The sequence below is a fragment of the Anas acuta genome, chromosome 19, assembly GCF_963932015.1.
Source record: "Anas acuta chromosome 19, bAnaAcu1.1, whole genome shotgun sequence".
In the NCBI taxonomy this organism is placed as follows: Eukaryota; Metazoa; Chordata; class Aves; order Anseriformes; family Anatidae; genus Anas; species Anas acuta.
Window position 1 is genome coordinate 5467583 of NC_088997.1, and position 26299 is coordinate 5493881.

General features: G+C 65.8%; 2 protein-coding genes across 2 annotated transcripts; both read right to left on the reverse strand.

Moving 5' to 3' along the window:
• Positions 1–9514: 9514 nt before the first annotated feature.
• OVCA2 (OVCA2 serine hydrolase domain containing) lies at positions 9515–10814 on the reverse strand. The gene has a single exon (XM_068655874.1). The coding sequence runs from the start codon at positions 10660–10662 to the stop codon at positions 9970–9972; it is 693 nt and encodes a 230-aa protein (XP_068511975.1). The 5' UTR covers positions 10663–10814; the 3' UTR covers positions 9515–9969.
• Positions 10815–10948: 134 nt separating this feature from the next.
• DPH1 (diphthamide biosynthesis 1) lies at positions 10949–26027 on the reverse strand. The gene is made up of 11 exons (XM_068655873.1): positions 25727–26027; positions 23178–23241; positions 16785–16906; positions 15245–15399; positions 14577–14698; positions 13391–13459; positions 12568–12724; positions 11815–11915; positions 11449–11527; positions 11245–11370; positions 10949–11115 (listed from the first exon to the last, which is right to left on the reverse strand). Exons 1-11 carry the CDS (start codon positions 25983–25985, stop codon positions 11002–11004), a joined length of 1368 nt encoding a protein of 455 aa, XP_068511974.1. The 5' UTR covers positions 25986–26027; the 3' UTR covers positions 10949–11001.
• Between the last annotated feature and the right edge of the window lie 272 nt (positions 26028–26299).

A 26299-nucleotide genomic window follows, 5' to 3' on the forward strand; every position in this document is an offset into this window, starting at 1 on the left:
TTTCTCAGGGGCGCCCCGCAAGGAAAAGCCGTCGGGGGGGGGTGCCGGGGTGTGGGGGGGGAGCTCAGCCGGCCCTGATTTGCCGCTGATGGAGGGGGGGGAGCACGAAGGGGGGGGGGGCACAGCCCTGGCGCCCAGATGTGCGGCAGCAGCGGTGGCGGCTTGGGGTGGGCCGGGGGGGCTGCGGCGGGGCGGGGAGAGGAGGAGCGGGGGGAGGGAGGGGGCAACACCCTCACCTCGTGTCCCCCCCCCCCGCCTCCTTCCGCACCGAAATATCTGCTTGCTGGGCCGGGGGGGGGGGCGCAGCCCGGCTGCCCCCGACCGCAGGCGCTGCCTCTCGCTTCGCTCTTTCGCTTCTCCTTTCTCACGGCCGCAGCCGCTTGCGCAAGCCCCGGGGCCGCAGCTTCCACGGCCGCGGCACCTCCAGGGGGGCTGGGGGCACCCCACCGCCAGGGCTGGTTGCCCCCAGCATCGGCCACTCCCCCCTCCCCGATTTTGGGGGTCTCACCCCTGGGCTCTTGGGGAGCAGGAGCTGGCGCTGGGGCCCCGCAGTGGTGGCCTCGGCGCTGTCCCCAGCGCGAATTTGGTGCTCGGGGACGAATTTGGGGACGGGCACTGCCACGCGTGTGGCTGCTCCCCAAAAACGCCCTCGGGGGGGTCAACATCACCGGCAGCTCGGCCACGGGCACCCACGGAGCCGGGACGCCCCGCTCGGGCTGGGGCCACCACCCCGGGACCTGGGCACGGGGGCACGGCCCGAGGGGACCCTGCAGCGGGCACGGCGCAGGGGAGGACCCCGCACCCCAAATCCCTCCCCGGTCCCCATCGTGGGCTCGCACCGCCAGGATGCTGGGAGCGGGACGAAGGCGAACAAACGTCGGTGCAGAGCCGGGGTTTAATCTCAGCTCCCCGGGCACTAATTCCCTCCTTTTTTTTTTTTTCCTTTTTTTTTTTTCTTTTTTTTTTTTTTTCCTGTTCAATTAACGGCTGGAAGTGTTTCAGGTTCTGGCAGGGAGCTCTGGACGTCGCTGTGAGCGATGGCTCCCGCGGGCTCCGTCCGGGTAATTTACGGGGCTGAGCTGCATAAATCACGGCAGCCCAGCGGCTCCCAGACAGCTCCCCCCCCCCGGGGGCCGGCCGGGACCCAGGGCTGCCCCAGCTACCTGCTGAGTGATGCTGAGCCCCCGGGGCACAAACCCGGAGCAGGGAGCGCGGAACCTGCAACCTCCCCACCCTCTGCGCCTCCTCACCCATCGCCCAGGGGCTGGGGCAGGTGGGGAGTGAGGAGGCGGGGGGGGGGGGGGGCGCACTGAAGGACCCCTCCTGTCCCCCCGGCCGCATCCTTGCACGAGTGGCTGCGGGAGGAGGCAGCGCGGGCGCCCAGGAGCGCGCAGGAAAAGGGGCATTTTCGCCTCAATGTGCTGAGCAGATTGGAAACAGCTCTGCTGAAGTCATTGGCTCTGTTGGGAGGTCTGCGCTGGAGCGTCTCCCGCCCCGTGCCCCCTCCCCACGATCAATCACGGCGCAGCAAATTAGCCCAGATGCTGGGAGATTCGGTTCAAATCCAGCTGTGGTTTGGATCGCGCTCGCATGCCTGGCTTCATGTGGGACCTGGGCTTTTGGACAGGATACAGCCCCCCGGTCTCCGCAGGGCCCTGTTTCCCAGCGCAGCCTCTCCCCGAAGCCCACACACATGTGTTCCATTAGGGCGCCTTGGCCAGCCGGGCCGCATCCGGCACCGCCAGGAGCCTGGAGCCCCCGCTGGCAGCTCGCACTTCATTTCGCCGGCGGTGCCGGGGGCACGGCAGCCCCCCCTGCGTGGCCCCCGCCTAGGCCCTGGCCCTCGTAGGGGGGCTGAGAGAACCCCCCCCCGGCATCGCCAGGCTGAGGCCGGGAAACTCGTGACGGTGATGAGCAGCTCCCAGTGGGGGAGCTGTGGGTTTGGGGCTGCCTCGTGGCCGAGCCGAGCCCCACCAGGTGTTCCTAACGTGCCCGGTGCACCCCAAAAGCATGGGATCTTTATTTCTGGGAGCAGGAAGGGCAGAGCCACAGCACCCTAATTGTGGGGTGCCTCTGTGGGGTGCTCGTTGGGGCAATGGGACCCCTTTTTTTCTGGGGTGATGCTGGGATAAACAAGGGGGCCCCATCCCTGCAAGGTGATGGCTCAGTGGGATCCCTTCCTTGTGGGGTGCTGCGAAATGGGGCAATGGGATCCTGGCCCTGCAGGGTGACCCTCAGGAGCCCTTCGCTGTGGGGTGATGCTCAGCAAGTTGATGGGACCCCCTTCCCTTTGGGGTGATGCTCCATGGGGCAGTAGGACACATTGTGGGGTGATGCTTAGCGGGGTAATGGGATCCCCTTCCCTTTGGGGCAATGCTCAGTGGGGCGATGGGACCCCATCCATTTGGAGTGACACTCCGAGGAGCAGTAGGATACATTGCAGGGTGATGGGACCCCTATCTTTTGGGGTTATGCTCCGTGGGGCAGCAGTACACATTGTGGGGTGATGCTTGGCAGGGCAATGGGACCCCTTCCCTTTAGGGTGATGCTCAGCAAGGTGATGGGATCCCTTCCCTCTGGGGTGATGCTCTATGGGATATAGTAGGATGCCTTGTGGGGGCGACGTTCATCAAGGCGATGGGACCCCTTCCTTTTGGGGGTGATGCTCCGTGGAGCAGGACACATTGTGCGGGTGATTCTTGGCAGGGCGATGGGACCCCTTCCCTTTGGGGCGATGCTCCATGGGGCATTTGGAACACCTTGTAGGGCGATGCTCAAGGCGGTGAGGACCCCTTCTCGTGCCAGCCCCCCTCCTTTTTACCCACGATGCCGCACTTTGGGGTCCCCCCCCCCCTTACAAGCTCCCCACGCGCTGCTCCCCCCCTGCGCCCCTATCCATGGGGAGGCGCCCCCGACGGGACCGCGGTGGTTATAGGGCGGGGAGGGAGGGGGGGGACAGAACCTACAAAGCCCACGAGATGGCAAGCAACGGGCCACGCTCCGGGACGCCCCCCCCCGCCACCAACACCCCCCTCGGGGACATTTTGGGGGGGGGGGACAAGACTTCATCCCCCACCCCGCTCCTTCCCACGGGGCGCACGGAGCGCGCGTCGGGGGACCGTGGGCTGGAGTGGGGTGGGGGGGGGGGTGCGGGGGAAAAATGCGGCCCCCCCCCGGTCCCGGAGGGGGTGGCGGTGCTCCGGGGGAGGCGCTGCCGCAGCCGGTGCCGGTGGGCCGGCCCCGGTGCTGACTAATCCCCGGGGCTGAGTCACGGCTGCGGCGGGGAGCGCTGCGGCAGCGGCGCCTCCAAACGGAGAGCCCCGACGGGGCGGGCGCTGCTGCTCCCATCCCCGACGGGGGGGGGGGGTTAAAAAAATTACAAGGGAGGGGGGCACACGCACTGTGGGGGTCCCTCATTTATAGGAGAGAGGGTTCCGGGGGGGGTGGTTGAGGAGGGTTTTTGGGGATGTGAAGCCGCTGAATGGATTGCGGAGGAGGGGAGCGGGAGGGAGGGGGGGCTGTTTGGGGGTGTAAGCGGGGGAGGTGGGTTTGTTTTTTTTTTTTAATTTTTTTTATTTTGGGGGGGGGGTCGTGGCAGCGTGCGGCCCTGCGCAGCGGCGGCTGCTGCTGTCAATGACAACGCCGCTGTTGCCGTGGCGACCGCTATGATGCTCCGCCAGAGCACAGTGAGGTCAGAAGGCTCCGGCAGGAATCGGGGGGGGGGGATAAAGAGGGGGGGGGGGGGCCCCGTCCTGGGGAGCCACCGGGGAAAAGTCCTACACACCCCAAAACCAGCCCCACCGCGTCCCCACCCGGCTGTAGGCTCAGCCTGGGGGAAGTTTAGGATGTGTGTGGGGTGTGTGTGGGGGGTGGAATTGGGGATGTGAAGCCCCAGCCTGTCCAATCGTGGCCCCCCCCTCAAAAAATAAAATGTTTTTGGGGTGTTCAGCCCCATTGGGAACGTGCACCGTGCTCCCTGCGAGGCTGGAGAAGGGGGGGTCAGGGTAACAGCGTGCTGCAGTGGGGCAGCTTTTGGGGGGGTAGGGACATCTAAAGGACCCCCCCCAAAAAAAAAAAACAAACCACAAACACTTAGTGCTGCCCCAGCCTCCTGCAGGGCATGGGGCTGGCACCCATGGGTGCTCACAGCCCCCCCCCCTCCAGGCCCTGCGGGGGGCTCACGGTGGGGGGCAGCCAGGACAGTGGGGTGGGTGCTGCCAGGGCTTTATTTTGGGTGGGTTTGGGCACCCCCCCTCCAAGACCCTCCGGGGGGGCACCCCTGGGGCCTTGTGCACCCCCCTTTACCCCAAACAGCAGCCCCACACATCGCCAGCAGCAGGGCTGGGGGGGGGGGCACCATTGGAGGAGGGGGGGGTCTGGGAGATGGGGTCGGGGAGGGGGGGGGTGACACCCATTGGGGTGCTGGGACCCCCCCCGGAGGGGCGCACAGCCCCCCCCCCAGGCTGCAGGAGGAGGGATGGGGAAGATGGATGGGGGGGGTCCCTATAGGACCCAATCCACCCCCCTTCTCCCCAAACCCACCTGCGGGCCGCTACCTTCCTCCTCCTCCTCCTCCTCCTCCTCCTCGCCCCCCCCCCAGCCCCCTGCCCCCCCCCGGGCCGATATAAATAGTAGCGTCTTCCCGTTCCCTAAATTTCCTCGCTGACGTAGCGCTCACGTCATTGTGTAGGTTGCTGCTTTTCTATGAATGAGCCCGAGATCCCCGTTACTACGAGCCCGACCCTATAAAAGCCCCGCGCTCTGCGGACAGCGCAGCACCGCCACCGCCCACCGGGCCGGGATGCTCCGGGACCAGGGGGGTGTTTTTTTTTTTGGGGAGGGGGGGGGGGGTGGTGGGGTGAGGTAAGGAAAGAGGCAGGGATGGACCCCCCCAAACCCCCCCCAACACCCTCCAGGTAAGCAGGGACCGAGCCGGGGGGGGTTTGGGGGGGGGGAGCGCAGGGAAAAGGGGGGCGCAGGGAGCTGCACTGCCCGTCGGGGGGGTTGTGGGGGTGGGGATGGGGGGGGGGTAAAAGGGATGAGGGGGGTGTAGGGGGGGGTGTCAGGGTCCTGGGGGGGGGTGTCCGGTGCTGGGGGGGGGCTCTGCGGCTGGCGGGGGGGGCGCGGGGCCGCCTGGCGCAGCCCCACGTGCGGCGGGGGCGGGGCGCGGGGGCGGGCGCTGTGCGCGGAGCCGCCCCGGGGGGGCGCACGGAGAGGAGGAGGGGGGAGGGTGGGGGGGGGGGGACCCGGCCGCTTCTTTCCCCCCCCCCTCCATTAAACCCCCGTCCAGCTTTGCAGTGTGTGTGTGTGTGTGTGTGTGTGTGTGTGTGTCCTCCCCCCCCCCCGCCTCGTGCTGCGGGTGCCCCCCCCATTTTTTCCCCCACCCCCTCCCCCTCTCTCCGCAGCGCGCCCCGACGGGGCCCCCTCCAAACCCCACTCCCCATCCCCTTTCCCACCCCTCCCCACGGCCTTATCCCCCGTTTATAACCCCCCCCCCAGCGGGTCGTTCGGCTTCCCCCCCCCACAAACAGCTCGGGCGCTTTCACCCCGGCCGTCGGAGGAGCCTGGAGACCCCCCCCCCGTCGAGGAAAGCCCGAGTCAGCGCATCGGCACCTTGGCTCTAGACTGCTTACTGCTGCGTACGGCCGGGCCAGTAACAGTCTACAGTCATGGCTACTGAAGCATGACCCTCGGCACCGCCACCGTCGGGGCACGGGGGGGGGGGGGACACACGGGGGAGACACGGAGAGACCCCCCCCGGGGGGGTTTCTTTAGGGTTGGGGGCAGCCGGGAGCTGTCCCGAGTGCTGAGCCGTCGGGGCGGCCCTAGGAGCTCCGCGCCGCCGAGGGATGGGGTTGGTTAATTTATTGTTAATTATTATTGTTATTAATTATTATTTTTTTTAAGGGGGGGGGGCACCGGCTGGGAGGGGGTGTCCCGGTGCCCGTTTGACCCCCGCTTTCTCTTTCCCCCCTCCGCAGACACCGAGCTCCCCCCCCAAACCCCCCAAACACAGGCGGACACACCCCCGCTGCAGCCCAGGTAGGGGTGGGCCCGACCCCACGGCGGGGGGGGCGGACACGCGTGGGGCCGGCGGGAGGGCGCTGGGAATTTGGGGCGGGGGTCTTGGGGGGGAGGATGCTACCGAGGATCCCCCCACACTTTTTTTTCCTCCCCACCCCGCGGCGTGGGCCGGGGGCGCTCGCCTGGTCGGTGTCTCCAAGGCACCGGCTGAATCCCCCTCCCTCCCCGACCCTATAACCCCTCCCACGACCCTATAAACCACCCCAGGACCCTATAACCGACCCCCCCCGACCCCACAACGCCCCCCGACGTCGCTCGGGCGACCGTGGCTTTAGATTGTTACTGTGCTGCTGGGGGGGTAACAGTCTACAGCCATGGTCGCCGGGGCCCGGCGCACTCGCAGCGCGGCACCAGCGGCCCCCCCAAAACCCCCTCCCGACCCCATAACCCAACCCCCCGACCCCATAACTCCCCCCCCTCCCGACCTCCCGGGGCTCGAGGGTCCCGTGGGGGCTGTGGGGGGGGGGTCCCGTCGGGCACAGCCCGCCCCCCGCGGCAGTAGGAGCTCACATGCAGGGTGCAGCTCGCCGCACATCAACTCTTACTGTTCGGGGGGGCGGGCGCGGAGCGGCTCCTCCTGGGCACCGGGAACGGCGGAGACCCCCCCCCCCAAAAAAAAAAAAAATCCCCCCATCCCATTCCCCAACCCCCCCAAATTCCCTTTTTCCCCCCTCACCTGTCCGGCCGCTGCGGGGAGCTCGGGGATCCCCCCCCCCGCCATCCAGCGTCCCCCCCAACGGCACCGGGAGATGGAGCCGGGGGGGGAAAGGGGATTGAGGGGGGGGGGCACGGAGGTTTGGGGGGGTCCTGGAGGTTTTTTGGGGTCCAGGAGTTGTGGGGGGGGTCCCCGGGAGTGGAGCGTGGCCCAGTACTGCGGGGACTGAGCGCGGACGGGGATAAGGGGGGGGGGCTTCCAGGGGGAAAATTGGGGACGTGCCCCCCCCATATAGGGGCTCTACAGGTTGAGGTTCCCCAATGGCATCCCAAAAAAAAGAAACCCCAAAAGGGGAAGGTGGTGGTGGGGGGGGGACCCTGCGCTGCCTCCCTGATTGGGGTTTGGGGGGGTTTGCCCCCCCTCCCAGCGGGGTGCCCCGTGTCCCCAGAACCCTCCCCTGGCCACTGCGGGATCCCTCCGTGCGGGTGCTGGGGGTGGGGGCACCACCACGTCCATGGCCCCATAGAATTTGGGGCCCAAAATCCAAAGCACGACCCCAGGTGAGGGGGCAGGGGGCAGGGCCCATGGCCCCTCTGTCCCCTGGGTCCCTTTTGTCCCCTGGTGCTGCTGTCACCCCCCAGGCCGAGGTCCCCCCTCACCCCTCGGCCTCAGATTTTCTTCCAGAGCACGTCCCAAACACCGTGGAGCTCCGCCGTCACCTCACAGCACGGCCCCGAGCTGTCCCTACATCGGGACGGCGCCGTGGACCCCACAGAAATCCCACCCTACAGCGGCCGGGGGCACGGCCTGCACGGGGTAAGGCCAACCCCAAGGAGCCCACGGCCGAGGATTTGGGATTTTTCTGCCTCCGCGCTGCAGGTGGGATCCTTGCCGGGCTGGGATTTCTCCACGGAGAGCGCACGGCCCTAAAAAAAACAGCTGTAGGGTTGACGGCCGTGCCGTGACCCGCTCCCGGCTGGGTGTGGGGGCGCACGGGGGGGGTGCTGCCCCCAAAAAGCAGCGTGGTGGCCGCTGTCCCCCCCCCCTCGGCTGTGATTCAGCCGCGTTTCTCCCGGCCCGGCGTGGGTTTCCATGGAAAACTTCCACCGAAAACAAGCGGGGAAGGAGCCGCAGCAGCAGTGACTCAGCCACAACTGGAAGCTTCTGCGGGTGAGGCGGGGAGGGATTGGGGTGGGGGGGATCTTCCCACCCCCCCCCGCGTCCCGTTCGGGTAATGGGGTCCTTGTGGGGAGCCGTGGGGAACTCGCTCAGGGGGGTGGCAGCGCTGTGGTGGCACCGGGAGATGCTCAAAGGGACATTAGGGGGGGGGAATGTCCCCCTGCTGAGACCCCGGTGTCCCCAGAGCCACCTCGTGCCCCAGGGTGGTGTCACCACCCGCCCCAAACGCGGTTTTGGGGAAAAAAATGCTCAACTCGCCGTTTGTTTCCTTCCCCGCAGGGCCCAGGAACCGCAGCGGGACACGAAAGGTGCGTGGCGGGGGCTGGGGGCTGAGCTGCGTGGAGAAAAAAGCGGCCCCCACCCCGCAGGGAGCCGCTGCCCTCCCTCAGCGCCCGCACGCACCTCGGCTCTCCCCGGGGTTGTTTTTTTCTCCGAGCTCTGGCAGAGGACACCCGAAAAAACGACGTTTGTCAAGCTCCGGGAGCAGGGGGCCGGTGCTGCAGCCCCCCAAAAAGCCTCCCCCATCCCTCCGAGCCCACCTCAACGTCCCCGTGGGAGCTGCCCGAAAGCCACGGGCCCCTTGCTGCCCGCTCGCCGCGCACCCTCGGGTCCTTCCCCGGCCCTAAACGGCCCCAAATTGCAGCACTGCCTCCTCGGAGGAGGCGCAGGGTGAGCGGCTGCGGGGCCGCAGTGCGGGCAGCAACCGCTGCAGCGCCTCCTCCTCCGCACCGTGCCGCCCCGGAGAGCTCTGCAATAATTAAAGCCGCTCACGCCGGGGCTGGCCGGGCACAGTAGGGCCGGGGGATGAAGGCCCCGCTGCTTCCATCGCTCAGGAAGGGGCTAAAAGGGCAGCAGGGAGAGAGCTGCCTCTCCCCGCAGCCGTTTGCCCGCTCCTTCAGTCCCTGCGGGGCAAAAAGCTGCGAAATCCTGCCCTAAACAGGCCCTGAGGTGGTGGATGTGGGGTGAGGGGCACCCCAAAGCCTCACGCCACCCCTGCAGAGCTCTGTGAGGCAGCCACGGAGCCCCCCCCGTGCCTTTCAGGTCTCCTGATGCCATCTGTGGTGCATAAAGTGGTGGCAAACCAGAAAGCAAACCCCACACGAGCTCAAGCTGCTCGCTTCTGCTTGGTTGGCTTTACCCCGCGGTGGTTCCCAGGGCTGTTTGCAGCTGGCTGAGCACTGGGACAGCTTCTGTCACCTCATCCGCACCCCACAGCCAGCCCCGGGGAGCTCCAGGAGCACACGGAGCCAAGAGGGAACCTCCTGCCCCAGCCAGCACCGCCGTGCCCACACCATTCTGCACAAAAAAACGGGAAAACAGCCCCAAAACAGCAACCCTGAGGGCAAACGAAGCTGTTTCATCAGCTGCCTCTCTTTACTGAGCAGGTTGCGGGGCACCACGGAGGAAAGGAGCCGGCAGCGAGGCCCTGCTGTGTGCACGGGCTCAGGAGAGCCAAGCAGGACGCCTCCAATCAGAGCAATAACAGCAGATTTCGGTGTGAAAACAGCAAAGCCAGAAACGTAGCAATGGCGTTATTTTTTTCCTCCTTCGAGGCATTCTGCATAGAAGACACGACAGCGCTCAGCTCACACCAGCTGAACCAGCACTGAACTTTAATTCCGACGAGGGAAACGCTCACCAGCCCCTGCGCTGCCAGAGAGGAGCTTTATCCACACCCAGCCCACCCGAAAGCTGCTTTAATATCTTTTGCACGGGACGTTCAGAACACAAACGCTTGGAATATAAAGCCACCAGGGCCGCGTGCTCTGCAGCTGCTCAATTCCTTTGGCTGAGCTGAGGCTGGGTTTCGGAGCGGCCGTTCCCAACCCTGAGAGCCCCCGGTACACACCCAGACCCCCTCATGTCCTCAACCTCCACGTCACCATAACCAACAGAGTGACAAAAGGGGGTAACGAAGAGCCGACACCGCGCTCCTTCGCGATATGAGCACGGAGAGGTGGCGAGGACCCCTCTAACCCTTATGGAGCGTGGGGAAATACAGCGAGCTGCATGCACCCGGCTGCAGCCCCGTTTATTCCCAGGCGCTGCCATCACACAGCTCCAGCCCCCGATGGCTCAACCTCCCCCTGCCCCGCACGGAATCGCCCCAAGAAGTCCAGGTAGGCTTTCTTCTGCGGCGCACCCACGGGGACGAAGTGTCCGCCGGGGTGTGTGAGGACGACGGGCTCCACGAAGCTCCGCGCCAGCTCCATGCTGAGAGGGGCGGCGATGACGGCGTCGGCCTCTCCCACCACGTGCAGCGTGGGCAGGGCGATGGGCTCCTGGTAGAAGTGGCCGTGGGCCGGGGAGCGGCTGACGAAGCCGGCCACCAGCACGGCGAAAGCCACGGGGAAGCGGGGGTCGCCCCGGGCCCTCAAGGCGCACACCATAGCGGCCAGCGCCGCGCCTTGGCTGAAGCCCAGCAGCCCGTCGAAAGGCCCCAGCTTCGCCATCGCCTCCTCCACGGCTCTCAGCGCCTCAGCCAGCCCCGCCGGCTCCTCAGCCGCCTCAGCCGCCTCAAAGGCGCCGGGCCTGGAGAACCACCAGCCGCGGGGGGGGTCGCCGCCATCACCGCCGTCTTCCTCGCCGCCTCCCGGCACCAGGTGAGGGGCGTCGAAGGTCACGAGCTCGGCGCGGCCCCTCAGGGCTTTGCGCAGGGCCCCGGTGCGCTGGTGGAAGCGGCGCCCGCTCTGGCGGTAGCCGTGCAGCGCCAGCAGCCGCAGCGGCCGCTCCGCCTCCAACATGGCGCCTGGCCGCCCGCCGGAAGAGGAGCGCTCAGCTTCCGGCCGCTCCGTGCTTCCCGCCGAAAAGCCGCCAGCTGATTGGCTGAGCTCCCCCCCCCCCCCGCTCCCTCCCCCCTCCACCACCACCACCGCCTTCCTCCCGCCCGCGGGCGCCCCCTAGCGGGGGGAGGCCGCGGAGACAAGATGGCGGCGGGAGGGCGGGCACGGAGGGGGGATCTTGACGACCGCTCCACAGAGACACCCCGGGGGGGGGCGAGGGCCGCGCTCGGCTCCATCCCCGTCCATCACGGGGCTGCCCCCGGGGATGCTCCCCACGAGCCGGTGCAGCCCTGCTGGCGTTCAGTCCCTTTGGGGCTGTGTCCCCGCCACGTCCCCATAAGCATCAGTGGGGCCACTGGGGTCCTGCGTCCCCTCAGCGCCATCCGTGGGGGCGGGGGGCGTGGGGGGCTTCACCTGGGGGAGAGAAATGGGGTGAGGAGGGGATGGAGCCAGCGGGTGGCGCCTGCGGCACACGGTGTCCCCTCTGTCCCATAAGGGGGACACGGGGGGGGGGGACGTCACCGCCACCTGTGGGGGTCCCACCTGGGGTTTGCGGCCGGGGGGCTGCGGGGTGCCGTGGTTCGCCGTCCATGGCCCCAAGGACTGGCTGGCGTAGAAGTCCATGGGGTACGTCGGCTGCCACTCCACGTCCCCAAGCGCCACCGCCGCCTGTGAGGGGACACAGGGGTGAAGGGGGGTGTTTGGGGGGTGTCTGATCCCCCCCAAAATGGGCTGGGGGTCGCTCACCTCGTAGGGAGTCAGCAGCGGCTTGCTGAAGGCTTCCCCCCAGTCGATGGAGAGCCGGGGACAGGCTATCTGCACCCACCTGCGTGGCAAACGGTGGAGAAAACGTGACATTTTGGGGAAAATAACCCAAAAAAAAGCCCCAGGTGGGGACGCATCGGGAGCTGCCCCTCTCCATCCTCTTGCCCCACAGCCAAGAGATGCCGCTGGGTTTGGGGGCACCAAGAGGAGCCCTCGGGGACAGTGAACGAGGGCCAGGAGCCGAATTCAGCCCCGTGCCACGCTCCTGAGGCAGTTTTGGGGATTTCTGAAGGGAACAAACAGGGCACGGCCGGGCTGGGGGCACCCCTTGAGGCCGGCAGCACTCACGCGTCCACGCTGGGGAAGAGCTGCAGCTTGCTGGGGAAGATCTCGGACAGCAGCACCCGCACGAAGGGGCGGCCCAGGGCGCGCAGACGAGACTCCAGGTGCTGCAGGAGGGGGAAAAAAAAAAGCACCGGGGGGGAGATTTAAAGGATCAGGAGGGCCTCGTTCAACCCCAAATTCACAGCACGTTGGGAAAGCCCCCAAAGCTCTGCCCCGTGGGGCCCGGCTGCGTGTGACGGGGCCACAGCTCCTTCTCGCTCTCCCCGGCGCGTGCCTCAGCCTAATGAAGTAATTAGCGCTCAATGACAACAATCTGTTCTCGTTAGCGGCCGCCGGCCCCGGGACGCCCGCCTGCTGCAAGGCTGGAGGCTGCGGGTGGATGCGATGCCCCCTGTACCCCCCCCACCCCATTACCCGTGGGCACTTTGCCCTCCCCGACCCCCCCCCAACTCCAGCTTCAACATTTTGATTTTTTGCTCTCCTCACCCGGCCAAGCGAAGCCGCTCAGGAGTTCATCCAATTAACAGCAAAGCAGGGAATTAATTGCCCAGCAGCTCCTCCAGGGGGGTCTCCGTGGCCGGCTGGCCCCCCCCCAGCGAGGGGCACGGTTAACGAGCCCTGGGTCAACCTCCCTCGTCTGCCGCTAATTGCCCTGCTTCGGGGCGGATCGATGGCAGCGAGGGAGGTCGAGGTGGCCCGACCGTGCCCGTGTGTCCCCAGGGTGCTGGAGCAGCAAGGAGGGGACCCCGTGGGTACCTGCAGGATGCGGGGGGAGCCCTGGCGCCCCAGGGTGCCCAGGATGAGCCCCCAGCAGCGGGCGCGGGCGGCGGCGCGGATGGCGTCCTGCCGGGCGCTGCGCATGCGCTCGTGGCCGTAGTGCTCCTGCGAGAAGACCTTGCTGTAGGGATCGTACCTGCGGAGCACACCCGGGCTCAGCCCCGACTGGACGGGTTGATGTGCAGCCCGGCTGCCCCTCCTAATTAGCGCTAATTAGCTCCCGAAGCCACGCAGGGCCCGGATGGTTCGTTAGGGCGCGGCGATGGGGCACAACGGGGTTGGGGCCACGCTCCCATCGCAGCCCCCAGCGCCCGGTCCGGGCTCTGCTCCCTTTTTCCCCCAAACCTGGCTCATCAATTATGAAGATATCTTTGATTTGTCGCTTTGTTTGACGAGGAGAATTTTAATCAAAATCCCACTCGGGGTTTGGCAGCTTCCCCAGCGCCATAAACCTGACGCGCGCCTCCCGTCAGTAACAAACGACCTGCTCAGAAATTCAGATCCCGCCAAATGGGCCCAGCCTTGCGCTCTTGATATTTCATCTGCTTTTCAGCAGCCTCATCATCACGCTTTATGGCCTCTGCCTGCAGCAGCCGGGGAGTTTAATGGCTGCGCCTCCAAGAGCTTTCGCAGGTACTTGTCAAAATGTTTATATTCAGCCCGAGTAAATGGCTGGCGTTCATCTCACCCGGCGTGGCTCCCCCCTCTGCCCCACGGGGACCTCTCCGGGGAGGGCGGTGGGGACAGCACCCACCCCTCGCCCACCCGTGGGTGCTGGGGGGGTCCCCACGGGTGCCCCTACCTGTACGCGGGTATCCCCGGGTTGGCGATCATGACGGACTCCAGGTGGAAGCGGCCGTCACCCAAATACCTGCAGGAGAGGAGGGGGAGCTGCAGGAGGTGCGAGACGGCAGCACCGGGACACCCATTCCCCAGTCTGTGGGGTGTGGGGGTGCTGGGCGGGCAGGGACGGCCGCTTACGGGGCGAAAAGGGGCACCCACGGAGCGGCAGAAGCAGAGCCCGGGTGCTGCTCCGTCTCCCCGGCTGGTTACAGACATTGCTGCTTCCATTTCTAATCGGATTTCGAGTCAGCAATTACATTTCAAAGCCTTTCATTCAGCTGCCCTAATGGAGTGAGGGCTCGGAAAATGAATTCAGACGTAAAACTTGACTAGATTTTGCCCTTAATTGGAGAATGACATTTTGGAAGATCAAAGCTAATTTGTCTGCAAAAGTTAGCCCCAGAGACGGGCTGAAGAAGAAAATAATAAAGGCGGGGAGGACGCAGGTACGCCGGCCACCGGCACCTGGAACCCGGCACAGCTCCACCGCAGCAGGACGGACCCCGTGCGATGCCAGCCCCGTGTCCCAGCCCGCTCGTGTCCCCCTTGGGGACAGCAGCAAGGCCCTGCCTGGTTCCCAGGTCCCCGCACGGGGCGAAGCCGGAGCCCTGCAGCCGCTGGGTGAGATGGGGCTCGCCCCCCGCAGCCGGGCTCCCCCCAAGGGTGGGGTCCTGGTATTTATTTATTCCGCGGCGCGCGGTATTCACAGTACATTAAGCATTTCCATTACCTAAAATAATTAGGTGATAGGAAGCAAAGTGCTCCCTCTAATTTGCTGTCCTTAAATAAAATTAATGTTGCCGTGATGTTGGGCCCCGGCCATTTGTCTTTTCCAATTATCCGCCCGCCCTTCCATCTATTATCTATTCTGATATACGACTCAATTATTTCGGCCGCGCTGCGAGCAGACGCCGCTCAGAGCAGCGCTGGGAGAGCCGGAGGGGCACGGCCCAGCCCACGAGCACCCACCCTGGCCAAGCTCTCCCCAAAAATACCGAGCCTGGGGAGAGCACCCCTGGTTTTGGGGAAGGTGTAGGGATGGGATTGGGGACGGGGGTGCTGTGCGCGGTTCCTGGAGCTGTGCCGTGCTGCGGGGTCCTTGGGGACCATCAGTGACGGTGTCCTTGGGGACCCCGGGTACTCACACGATGGCATCCGTGTCCTGTGGCAGCCGGGGCGAGGTGCAGCCCAGGATCTCTCCGGGGGACAGCGGCTTGCACTGGGGCACGCACACCCGGTACTGCGGGCGCAGCTCCTGCGCGGCCGCCTGCAGAGACACGGGGTCAGCGAGCAGGGACCAGCCGGGTGACAGACCCCAAATTCACACCGAGTGTGCCCAAAGCTGGTGGTCCCCATGTTTCCGGGGACCCTCGGGGCACCCCAACCCCAACGTGCCAGCCCAAAAGGTTTGGGCACACGGCAGCGGCGGAGGGGAGCCGGTCAGCTCCGAGAGGGCACCGGCCCCGCGGAGCGGAGCTGCTCAGAGGGGCTCAGCCAACATATCAATTAGAAACCGAGGGAAAAAGCTTAACGCTTCAACGGCCCCGTGTTTGGATAGACGTGGCTCAAGAGGCTCATTCATCTCTGGCTGCCCTGCCCAGCCGAGGAGCAGGCAGCCGGAGCTGCCGGAGCTTCCCCCGCCGCTGCCGGCACTGCATCAAAATGCCAAGCGCTCCGCCGCCTGCCCTGACATTTACAGAGCAGCTCCCGGGGGAGCCGGGGAGGGGGGTGCCGCCATGAAACATTGATCAGAGTTATTATAAAGTACTCGATCCGGGCTGCGGAGGCAGCTCGGAGCCGGCCGGCGGCTCACCTGCACGGCCGACACGAATTGGATGGTGCTGACGAGGGCCAGGGAGGCGCCCGGGGCGAAGTTGAAGCGCAGGGTCTCGAGGAAATGGGACGTGTCGATCTTGATGTCCACGAAGACATAGAGCATCTTCAGGCCCTGCGTGGCGTCGATGGGAACTGGGAAAAGATGGAAAAGATGGAAAAGGTGGAAAAGATGGAAAAGGGGAGGGTGAGGAGGGGCCGGGTGGGCTCCCCAGCCCCCTGTGCCGCTGGCACCCCGGGATGGGGGGGAGCACCCAGCTCGTTTCTCTCCGGATAACGGCAGCCCGGGGGGGATCAATGAGCACAAATCTAATTACCCCCGGTGCTAAGAAGCCTGTGTCACCGCGATTAAGTGAATAATTAAAGTACACAGAGTCCGCATCGATCCGCAGCTCCGCGCTCACTTCCCATTTGGGTGCTCTTCACCTGATCACAATTAAGTGCAAATTACTCCCTCCTGCGGGGGCCCGGGGGGGGGGACGGGGAAGGCGGCTCCGTGCCACCGGGATGTGGCCCCACGAAGACCCGCGGGGCTCCCTCGGGGATGGCTGCACCGAGAGCATGGTGGGCAGCCCGACAGGGGCCCCTCAGCGTGGTTAATTCCCTGACAGCAGGCTGCAAATTGGACCCTTTAAATTCCCCGTTCCAGTGGTGGTAAAGCACCCAGTGCTGATATTTATCACCGACGTGGCTTTCGGGCCACAGTTCTCAACCGGGCAGTCAGTATTTCACAGGGAGCCCGGAGCCATCCTTCAAACCCTTTAAACAGCCCCATAAAACCTCCCCCTGCCCCTGCCTGCGCTCGGAGGGCCGCGAGGTGCCGGCAGCGCTGCGGCGGAGCCCAGCCCGACGCTCGGCACGGCAATTCCACCGATCCACCTTAAAACCCGGAGTGTCTTATTGTTATTTTTGGGCTGATTCCATCCTGGGTGGACTTCAAAGTTAGCAGCATCTGGGACAGCAGCGCAGTTTCCATGGCAACCGGATCCAGAGTACCGTCCGCCTGGGGAGCACGAAGCCTCCTCCTCCTCCCTTCCCCTTCCAGCCAGCGCTGCACCCGCGAAGCCGCCTTCCCCGGCCCCTTCCCCGGCCCCTTCCCTGCCCGTTTCCCAGCCCCGGCCCCATTTGTGGCTCCTGGTTGAGCCCGGGGCACTGGGCTGCGATTTGGGCACCGCTGCAGCCAAGCAGGATGGAGCCGGGCGCTGCGGCACGGCGGGAGGGAAGTGGCTGTGCACTCTGTGCCGCTCCCAAAATCCTGCCTGCGGGCACCGACCCAGCCTGCCCGGCCCTGGCCAACGCAGGCAGAGGAGCTGGAGGACAAAAATCCCTTTGGAGAGGGGTCAGAGCCCCAGGCTGAGTCTCCAAGCCTGGTGTTGAGCACGGCCGGGCACCAGCTCGGCGTGGCCATGCGCTTTCACCCAGGCGCGATGCCACCGGTGGTGGCACAGCCTCACTGTCCCCACTGCCTCGACCACGAGCGGGCACAGCCCCCGCGCTCCCCGGGGCCAAACGTCACCTACTGAGGCAGCTGTGGCCGTAGTGCACCAAGAAGTCAGCGCCCAGGGCCCGCGCCGTGTAGTCGTCCACGCAGCAGGCGCCGTAGGTCACGTCGCCCATCACCACCGCCTCCGCCTCCGTGAACCTGCGGGGAGGCACAGCGGTGAGGGTGGCACCCCGATGGCACCGACACGGCCCACGTCCTCCCCTCCCCGTGCCAGGGTCCCCGTCCCCAGCCCGGCTCGGTCCTCGCGGTGCCACGTGGCAGCACCCGGGGGTCCCCGCGCTGCCGTGGAGCCCCTCGCCGTGCTCCGATGAGGACGAGCGCTTGGCTACTCTCCGAGATGTCAACATGATTAAACTGGAGAGCGGTAATCCGCCTCTTCAATTGGGTAAAGCTGTTTGCAATTCAGCGGATTATCCGCTCGTCAAATAAGACGCTGCCAGCTTCCTAATGCGGTGAGAGGGGAAGGAGCAGGGGGAGACCCGGCGCGGCGCAGTGTCACCGCTCCGGGGACCGGAGCCACCAAGATGGGCTTGGAGCCACCCCGGCACCCCGAGCCGTGCCAGCACCACGGGAGAGGTGGCAGAGGTGGCATCCCGTGCCCGGCTGCATCCCCAGTGGGTGCCAGCTCGGAAAAGACGGGTGCCGGGTGCGCTCAGGGAGCAGCTGGTGCTTGGGTGGCACTTGGAGAGGGGTGGCAGGGAGCGAGCTGGCACCGTCACCCGTCACCCGTGCCTGGCATCGCCGCCCCAGCCACCCGCGTGCCGAGAGAGAAAGCTGGGGGCTCTCGCGTGATTTAAAGAAGCCACCTCCGTGGGTAGTTTATGGCACCGTTTCGGGGGATTATTAGCTTGGCCGCGTGCCCGGGGAGCCGCCGCGGTGGTTTAATTATGAAAGCAGGTATCGCAGTGACAAAGCCCCGCGCCTGGAGGGGCCGCTTAAACCCGATGCTAATTCCTTATTTACACCGACGGCTCGGTCCTGGGCACCCCCTGCTCCTGCTCGGTGGCTTCTTACGAGGGCGACCCCGGTGCCAACAGGGGCTCGGGGCCGGCAGAGGTGGGGGCCCCGGCACAGCGTCACCCCCCTGTCGACGCTGGCTGGGGGCCAGGGTCCCGCGCGCGCTCCTCCCCGAGCGCCAGGCAGGGAGCGTTACGTCGGCGGCAAGAATAGAAATGGTGGGCAGAGCTGGGCAGATGGCAGAAGGTGGGGAAATGGCGCAGCGTGCTGGATATTAACAGCTCCGGCCCCTCGTCAGCCCCCCGGGGAGGGGGACAGGGCAGCCAGAGCAACCCCACCGAGGGGACGGAGCCGCTGTCACCCCTCAAATCCTGCAGGAATCGGGCACCACCAGGACTCCCTCCAGCACCCTGGGGGCTGGGGACACTGGGAGGATGGACCTGAGCCCGTCAGCACCCGAAATCCCTCCCCAAACGGCTGGGAGGACGACGGCTGCACTGCCCCTACAGCGGTGCCACGGGGCTGGGGGCCGCCAGCGAAGCATCGAGAAAGCTCTCCCCCACCCCACCCCACCCCACCCCATCCCATCCCCCCCCCGAGCCCCCAGCCCCCTTCTCTAATGAGAGGTGATGAGACGTACGTGAATCAGACTCCACACATCTCAGCAAAAGTGGAAAATTATTCAGCTCCTTAAGATTCAGGACGGGGAGGTCTGACTCAGAGCGGCAGCCAGCGCCGCTTAATTTTTTATAGATTAAAATGTATGCAAATTGGCCCGAACCCCAGAGAAAGTCCCTGGGGGTGAAGAGCGAGAAAGTGAAATAGCAACAGCGGAGGGAGGGGACGGGGGACGGGGGGGGCAGAGCCTGGCGGAGGCGCCCGGTGCCCCTGCCCGGTGCGCTGGGCTCGGCACGCGGCTCCTCGGGGAGGGGGCTGAGCCCCTCGCGACGCAGGGAGATGTCCTGCTCCAGGAGCTCGGATAGGGACGTGGGACGGACCCAGGACGATGCTGGGGAGGTGGGAAGGGTGCAGGGAGCCCCAGGGTGCTGGGGGGGGGACATGGGGACAGCACGTGCCGGGGTGACCCGCGCCGGCTGGGCTGGAGCGGAGCGGCTGCGATCTCCGGAGACGAATCAAAGGCGAGCGCGGGGGCCTCCCCTTGATGTTTTAATCAGTTCGGTGTCGCCGGAGCCTTTCATCAAACTACAGAGGAAGGGAACGGCAATTAGCAGCCACCTGCCTGCCACGGGGGCCGGCAAGCCGCTCGCCCACCGGCCCCGGACCCGGGTGGCTGCGTCCTCGTGGGTGCCCTCGTGGCCCCTGGCGGGGTCCCGGTGGTGCGTCAGGACGCGGTGACAGGGGCTGTCCCCAGCCAGCACCGAGCCGCTGGCTCCAGCTGGGAGCTCATGAATATTGAAGACTAGGGGAGGTTATTCATCTTTTCCGTCCCGCAAACCCCCGTTCATTCTGAAAAACAGCCCGGCCTTAGCATTTTTCTCATCTCCCCTAATTCATTATCTCCTCCTTTAAACAGATGGCGCCCGAAATCCCATTTATAAAGTGCCACGCTCAGCACTGGCAGGATGCGTACCCGAGGCTGGGACCCGGCTCCTGGCAATGGGAGCACACCCGGTCCCCCTGACCCCGCTCTCCCACTGCCAGCACAGGACGGAGGTGACAACAACCCGGGGACAAGCGTGGGGACCCTGTCCCCTCCGCCACCAGCCTCGGCTTCATCCCGCCTCATTTTACCAGCAAAACTTTCCCACCTCCAGGGCCAGCAGCCCCCAGCACGGGGCAGGCGGTCCCCAGCATCCCCTGATGGTTCCCAGCCCCCCCGGCAGATAAATTAGGATGTTTGCTGCCGGCGGCAGTGCGGGGACCCTGGCACCTTGTGAGCGATGCCGCGCTGACCCGCAGCCCATCAATCTGGGAGGGGACCCGGCCACGGCGCATCCATCTCGCCCAGCCACGCTCCAGCAGCCCCGGGTGGAAAAGAAACCGAGAGGACCAGGCTGGGAGCCCCCTGTCCTGGCATTTCGGGGTTTATAGGGACGCTGCAGCACCCATGGGTGCCCGTGTCCTGCAGGGGATGGGGATGCGGGCTCCCATCCCAGCCGTCCCGCGGCACGGAGCGCAGCCCCGGCCCTGAACAATGCGTTTAATTAGCGGAGAAGCCCATCACCGAGCCACATTACCGGGCTCCCAACTTCATTAGCGCGGGAAGGCTGCGCATAATTAAAATAATGAGTTTGCAATTTTACTGCAAACGGCTCTGGAAGAGCACCGCTGCAGCTGGGCAATTACCGCCCGCCCGCGCGCGTGGCCCCACTGTGCACCCAAAGTGGGTCAGGCCGGCGAGGTGTGCGTGTCCCCAGGGTCCCCAACGGCCAGGTCCCCCTCCCGGTCCCATCCCACATAGGGCCGTGGCTGGTCCCTGCCCTACCAGGGAGCCTGCGTCCCGAGGAGCACCCCAGCTTCATGTTTTGGTGGCCTGGAGGCTGGGAAAACCCCAAAACGAGACAAAGCAAGGTCCCCGGGCAGGGTGGTGGCAAGGCCACCGTGGTTTCCTGCGCCCCGTTGGTGCCTGTCCCCACTGTGACAGCTTCCCCGTGGCCGTGCCATGGGGCCACCCCTCTGTGCCAGCTCCCTGGGGACTTGGGGACATGGGACAGGCACCACAGCGGGGTGACATTGGCACAGCCCAGCCCCGAGGAGGTGGCAGCCCCGTGCGCAGTCCCTGCCCCATCCTCCCTACCGCCTGGGCGAGGCTTTAAACGTCTCCACTCAAGTGCAAACCTCATTCTCCCTAATGATGCCGCCGTGCACTTAATGAGGGTGATTAAACCCCCCTGCGCACCGCGGCTCCTGCCCAAAGGACGAAGGGAGAGGAGAGGGCAACGAGACGGCGGCCGAGGCCGGATCCTGCGCCACGCTGACACCCCCGGAGGCTCCTTTTGGGGCTTTTTGGCGATGCCACCAGCTCTGTCACCTTGCTCGGTGCCACGCCGCAGAGCCGCCTGGCCGGGGCACCCGGTGCCCCCGTGCTGGCACCTGCCGGGAGGGGACAGCACGTGCAGCACCCAGGGGCTCCTCCGTCCTCGCTATCTCCGCTGCCGGCTGCAGCGGGGCTTTTCAAGCCGTGCCAGCGCTGCCGGCTGCTCCAGGCACCCCGACCAGGATAAGGCCCCAGGGTTTGGGATTGGGGGATGGGGGGGGGCCAGAACCGTGCCAAGAGCGCTCGCCCGGCCCCGCGCCACCCCTGATTAGCAGGAGCTGCTCGCCCTGCCGCCGGGCGGGGAGACAGAGGGATTAGCAGCTGCGGAACCTGACAGCCGACTTTATTAACAAGGAATCAAAAGCCCAGCTGAGAGCCCAGCTGATCCGCCTGCTCCAGCCCCGGCAGGGCGGGGGGGTGGTGGAAATAAGGGGTCTGCTCCCACAGACCCCCCCCACATCAATCCTAAGCCCTCGGTGCAGGGCGCACCGCTGCCGCCTCCCCGGAACGGTGGGCTGGGGGCTGCCCCCAACTCCCCAGCTGCTGTCCAGGCTCCCCACGCGCATCTCCCCCTCCTGCCGCCCCCCACGTGTGTGTGTGTCCCCCCCCTTTTGGCACGAGCTCCCCTCCGCCGAATTGCATCAGCTGCCAGAAACGGAGCCAATTTGGACGTCGCCGCCGGAGCGTCGTGATGTGGCTCCGGCAGCCCACGGGCGGCAGCGAGACCCCCGCCCCGCTGCCCCCCCCCCCAAATCCCACTCGGAGATAACGCCAACCCTATTAACGCTAATTAACGGGCCCTCACGCCGCTCGATGCTGTCAGTGTCTCTATTTCAAAGGCTCCACGCCAAGCACCCGACGCCTTTCCGTGACGCTCCGGCTTCAGCCACGCGCACCGGTGCTGGGGTGCGTGGGGTGGGCACGGAGTGGGGACCCCAACCCCCAGCCCCCTACCCTTATCCCCAGCATCCTCCTCAAAAGGGAGAGGACGGACCCATAGGGTACCCGCCCGAGACACCCGTGCTCTGGCAGAGCCAGGCTACACCCTTGCTCTCATCCCTCCCCGAATATTTGCGCATTGTGCCAAAAGCAGCTCCAGCAGCAGGGAGAAATATTCGGGGGAGCGGCATCCAGGAACGGCTCCGGCTGGGCAGCAGCGCTGCGGGACGGGCACCACTGTCCCCACGCTGTGCTAGATGCCACCTGGGGCCAGCAGCACCCGGAGCCTGTTGTCCCCAGCCTCACCGATTCCCATCACGTCGCTCCTGGGCGCGCGGGGCCACCGGGCGCAGCGGCCGTGATTCCACATTAATGCCCGCGATGAATAGCAACAGCAGGAGGAGGCAGGCTCTAACGAGGCCACCCGCCTCACCCACAGCAATTTAACCCCGTCCCAAGAGCGTGGGGACATGGGGACGGGGCTGGGCTCGCCCCCAACCCCGCACCCTCCGGCACCACGCTGTCACCCGCTGTCCCCAACACGGGGACCCCGGGCGCTGGGACATCCCTGGGTGCCTCGGGGCAGAGGCAAGGGCAGGATCCGAGCACCCCGAGCAGGGAAGGCGAGGCGAGGAGGAGGCCGTTGGGGATGCTGCACCCCGGGAAGTGGGGCTTAAGGTTTCATTCAGATGAAAGAGCCCCTTAATCCGCCGCCTTTGAAGTCGGAGACATGAAAGCGGCTGGGTGCCAAAGCTGGAGAGGAGGCAGCGCCGCTTAAAGGGACAGGCCCACGCGGTGCCGCCCACCCCCCCGCGTCCCTTCGGTCCCCCCGCAGTCACCCCCCCGCATCCCACGTCCCTCCCGTCCCCCGCACCCGTCCCCTGCGCCCCACGCTCGCCTCCTGCCCGCTCCCACCGTAACGCGGGGCTGTGGCAGCTCTCCATCCCCCCCCCGGGGGACGTGGTGACAAAGCTGGGACACGTCCTGTGACAAAGCCAAAGCCGGGACACGTGTCCTGTGACAGCCACAGCGGGGTGAGGGGTGGGACAAGGCAGGTGACAAGATTTTGGCCGATTTCTGCTCAGTTCTTGAACCCACAACGCCGAGCGCCTCGGACCGCCTTTATTCTCACCTCCTGCTTTATTCTCACCTCCCAGGGAAAAAAAAAAATAAATCAGGAGGTCCCCTCCTGCGGGGACACGGCCTCCGGGCTGTCACCTCTGCAGCAGCACCGCGGGGAGCTGAGATCCTGGGGGACAGGGACAGGTCCCTGCCACCCACAGCCAGGGGACATCACCAAAAGGGCACCGAGGGCACCCTGCCGTGCTCGTGCCGGAGAGGTCACGGCCACCCCGAGGCTCCCCAGGCACACAGCAGGGATGTGTGAAGCCAGAAGGGACCGCGGGGCGCAGGGAGGGTGGCGTGGCCGCGCCGTCCCTGTCCCCAAAGATTCGGGAGGCCGCGGCGGAGGTGGGAGCCCCCGCGCCCTCCCCGGGGCGCGCAGCTGGCTCTTACCGCTCGATGATGTCTGCGATGGTGCAGGCGAACATCAGGAGCCCCTCCGGCATCTGCAGGGCCACTGGAAAAGAAAAGAAACACCAGCAGGGATCAGCCCCCGGCAGGACCTCACCCCTGTGGGCTCCCCAAAAAACCCAGAGAAATTGGGCAAAAGGGCGGTGGCATGGCACAGATCCCCGAGGCCCCGCGCCCACCCTGAGCTCGCTTCTCGCCCCTTTTTGAACCCGCTGACACCTCCGGTCCGCCCGGCTTCCCGCGGTAACGAGCTCGAGGTTTTAATTACGTGCCGCGCGGGGAAAAGGCGCTTTCCTCCTGTTTATTTTAAACCCGCTCCTCATCATGCCAACGTGCGGCCCCGCTGCAAGGAAGAGGGAATCATCATCCCTAGGCAGCCTCCCCGCAGCCCTCCCAACTCCGCAGCCCTCTCTCCCGTCCCCCCCTTTTGGTCGGCTCTTTTCCAGCTAAAGGCTCTGACTCCGTTTCATCTCCCGTCGTACCGAAAGCTCTTCGAAACCTTTGATCGTCCTGGCGGCCCTTCCCCACCCTTCCCTTCCCTTCCCCTCGCTGCCTCGCTCCCCGTTTTGAGAGGGTGGCCGGCGACGCAGGCGGCTTTGTGCGTAGCAGGCGTTTATTCCTAGCCGGGCGATGTTTCCCGTTTTTGTTCTCTCCTCGTGGCTCCGAACAATCCCTCTTGCCTCGTGCAAAGCCGGCCAGGAACTCAGCCTCTCGCTTGGGTGCCCGGCCCTATTAATCCCCTTGGCATTTCGCCCCCCGAGCCGGCTGATATCCCGGTGATTTTTACCCAAACGGCCTCTGCAAATCCCTTGCTGATGGAGGTCCCCAGGCTGCCGAGCCCAAACCCGGTGGCAAACGCGGAGCTATTTAAAGCCCTGCCCCAAATCGGGTTAATCTCACCCCAGTTCCAACCCGTGGGGCACTCCAAGCTCCGGGGGGGCTCTGCCTGTCCAAGGCTGGTGCCCCCAGTATCCCCAGCCCACCCAGGACCATTTAGGGCTGCCTCCCACCAGCTTTTGGAGGGCACAGCCTTACGGAGCAGTGCTGGAGGTCCAAAATCAGTAGGGTCAGGGGACGGTGATGCTGTTGGGGTGCCAAAACCGGGCATGACCCCACTACAGGGCCCCCCCCCCCCATCACCTCCCTGCACCCCAGGATGCTCCCAGCTCCTCCAACAGCTTCGCCCTCGCCGGCGAGGGAGCTGGGCGGCTTCCCAGTGGCACGGCGAGGACAGGGATGGGGACAAGGGGGGTGACACGGTGGCTCCCAGCCCCGCGCCGGGCAGGGCTGGCACCAACCCCGCGTTCCCCCAGCAACGCGGCCCCGGTTGGGCTCAGCACAGGCGGCTTTTGAAAATCCCAGCATGGCTGGCTGGCTGATGGGCTCCGCTCCCAGCTCCGCGGACTAAATCCCAACCGCATATTTACATTTAATTAGGAGGTGCCAACAAGCAGCAAAACGCGGCAGCGGGAGCCGCGGGAGCTGTGGCAACGAGGCCGGGAAGCCCTGCCTATACCCAGAGCTGTGGGGACGGCCACCGTGCCACGAGGGACATGGGGACACAGTGACACCCAGCAGCATTTTGGCAGCTGGCGAGGCTCCCCAGAGGACGTGGTGCTTGAAAAAAGCAAGGGTGAAGGTGGCACGGGGTGAGGGAGGACCCCCAGCACCCCTGTGGGGCCACCACGGAGTGTCCCCTCCCACCGTGGGCCACGGCCACCCCCTGGGATTTGGGAGCGAGGACGAGGCCGGGGCTCAGCGCCGTGCCGGGGAGGCGTGGGGAGAGCATCGCAGAGCTGGCCGGCGGCCCAGCCACGTCTGCGGAGCTGCCAGCTCTGCGCAGCTCCACCTGTCCTGTCCGATGCGATTACAGCGCGGCCATACAGGTCAATTAACACGGCACACGGCACGGGCGGCCCCACCAAGCACCAGCACGAGGGGCTGCCCCGGCACCGTGGGTCCCCAGGGGGTGTCCTGTCCTGTCCCGTCTTCTCCAATCTATCCCAGCCCATCCATCCTGTTCTGTTCCATCCCATCCCGTCCCATCTCACCCATCCTGTCCCATCCATCCCAACCTAACCCATCCCATCTCATCTCACCCCATCCATCCTGTCCTGTTCCATCCTCTCCCACCCCATGCCATCCATCCCATCTATCCATCTCGTCCCGTCCCATCCCATCCATCCTGTCCTGTCCTGTCCCAACCCATCCCATCCATCCTGTTCTGTCCCAACCCATCCATCCATCCCAACTCATCCATCCCGCCCTGTCCTGTTCCATCCTGCCCCATCCCATCCATCTTGTCCTGTTCCACCCCATCCCATCCTTCCTGTCCTATTACATCCCATCCCATCTCATCCATCCTGTCCTGTTCCAACCCATCCCATCCCATCACATCTTATCCATCCTGTCCTGTTCCATCTCGACCCATCCCATCCCAACCCATCCTGTCCATCCATCCCATCCCGACCATCCCATCCATCCCATCCCATCCCACCCATCCCATCCCACCCCACCCCATCCCCGCTCACCCTTCTTAGCCCCCGCCTGCCGGATCCTCCAGACAGTTTTGGGGATCTCGAAGTTGTAGTTAGCAGGCAGGGCCCCCGCCGCCTCCCGCAGCTCGGGGTCACCCAGCAGCTCCTCGGGGACCTGCGTTGCCGCCCGCCGCGCTCTGCCTGTGGGAAGGGAACGGGGGCTGGCACCGTGTCCCGGGGGGGGGGACACCGGGACACCCCGGGCTGTGTCCGAGCTCCCGTTAATGCCCAGCTTCCAGCCTAACTCACCCATTTAATTTTTTTTTTTTTTTTTTTGGGGGGGGGGGCACCTTTACACCCCCAAAGCTCCCCCGTACCCGGTACCGCCCACCCGACGGCAACCGAACCGAGATCCCGTACCGGGGAACCCCCCCCTCGCACCCTTTTTTCCCCCCCCCCAACCCCCCCGGTACCGGCAGCAGCCGCCGCCCCCGCAGCTCGGCGGAGTCAGAGCGCGGCGGGGGAGTGACAGCACGGGATTATCACCGCAAACAGCCCCGGCGAGCGTCACCACCCGGCACCGGCACCGTGAGCCACCGACCCCTCCCGCACGGCCCACGGCACAGC

Coding starts and splice junctions, on each gene's coding strand:
- OVCA2 (XM_068655874.1), bottom strand. CDS start 10,662: ATGTTGGAGGCGGAGCGGCCGCTGCGGCTGCTGGCGCTGCACGGCTAC.
- DPH1 (XM_068655873.1), bottom strand. CDS start 25,985: ATGGGTGAGTTAGGCTGGAAGCTGGGCATTAACGGGAGCTCGGACACA. Junction 23,242..25,726: donor GCAGGCGGGGGCTAAGAAGG/GTGAGCGGGGAT, acceptor TTTCTTTTCCAG/TGGCCCTGCAGATGCCGGAG. Junction 11,371..11,448: donor CGCTGCTGACTCCCTACGAG/GTGAGCGACCCC, acceptor GTCCCCTCACAG/GCGGCGGTGGCGCTTGGGGA.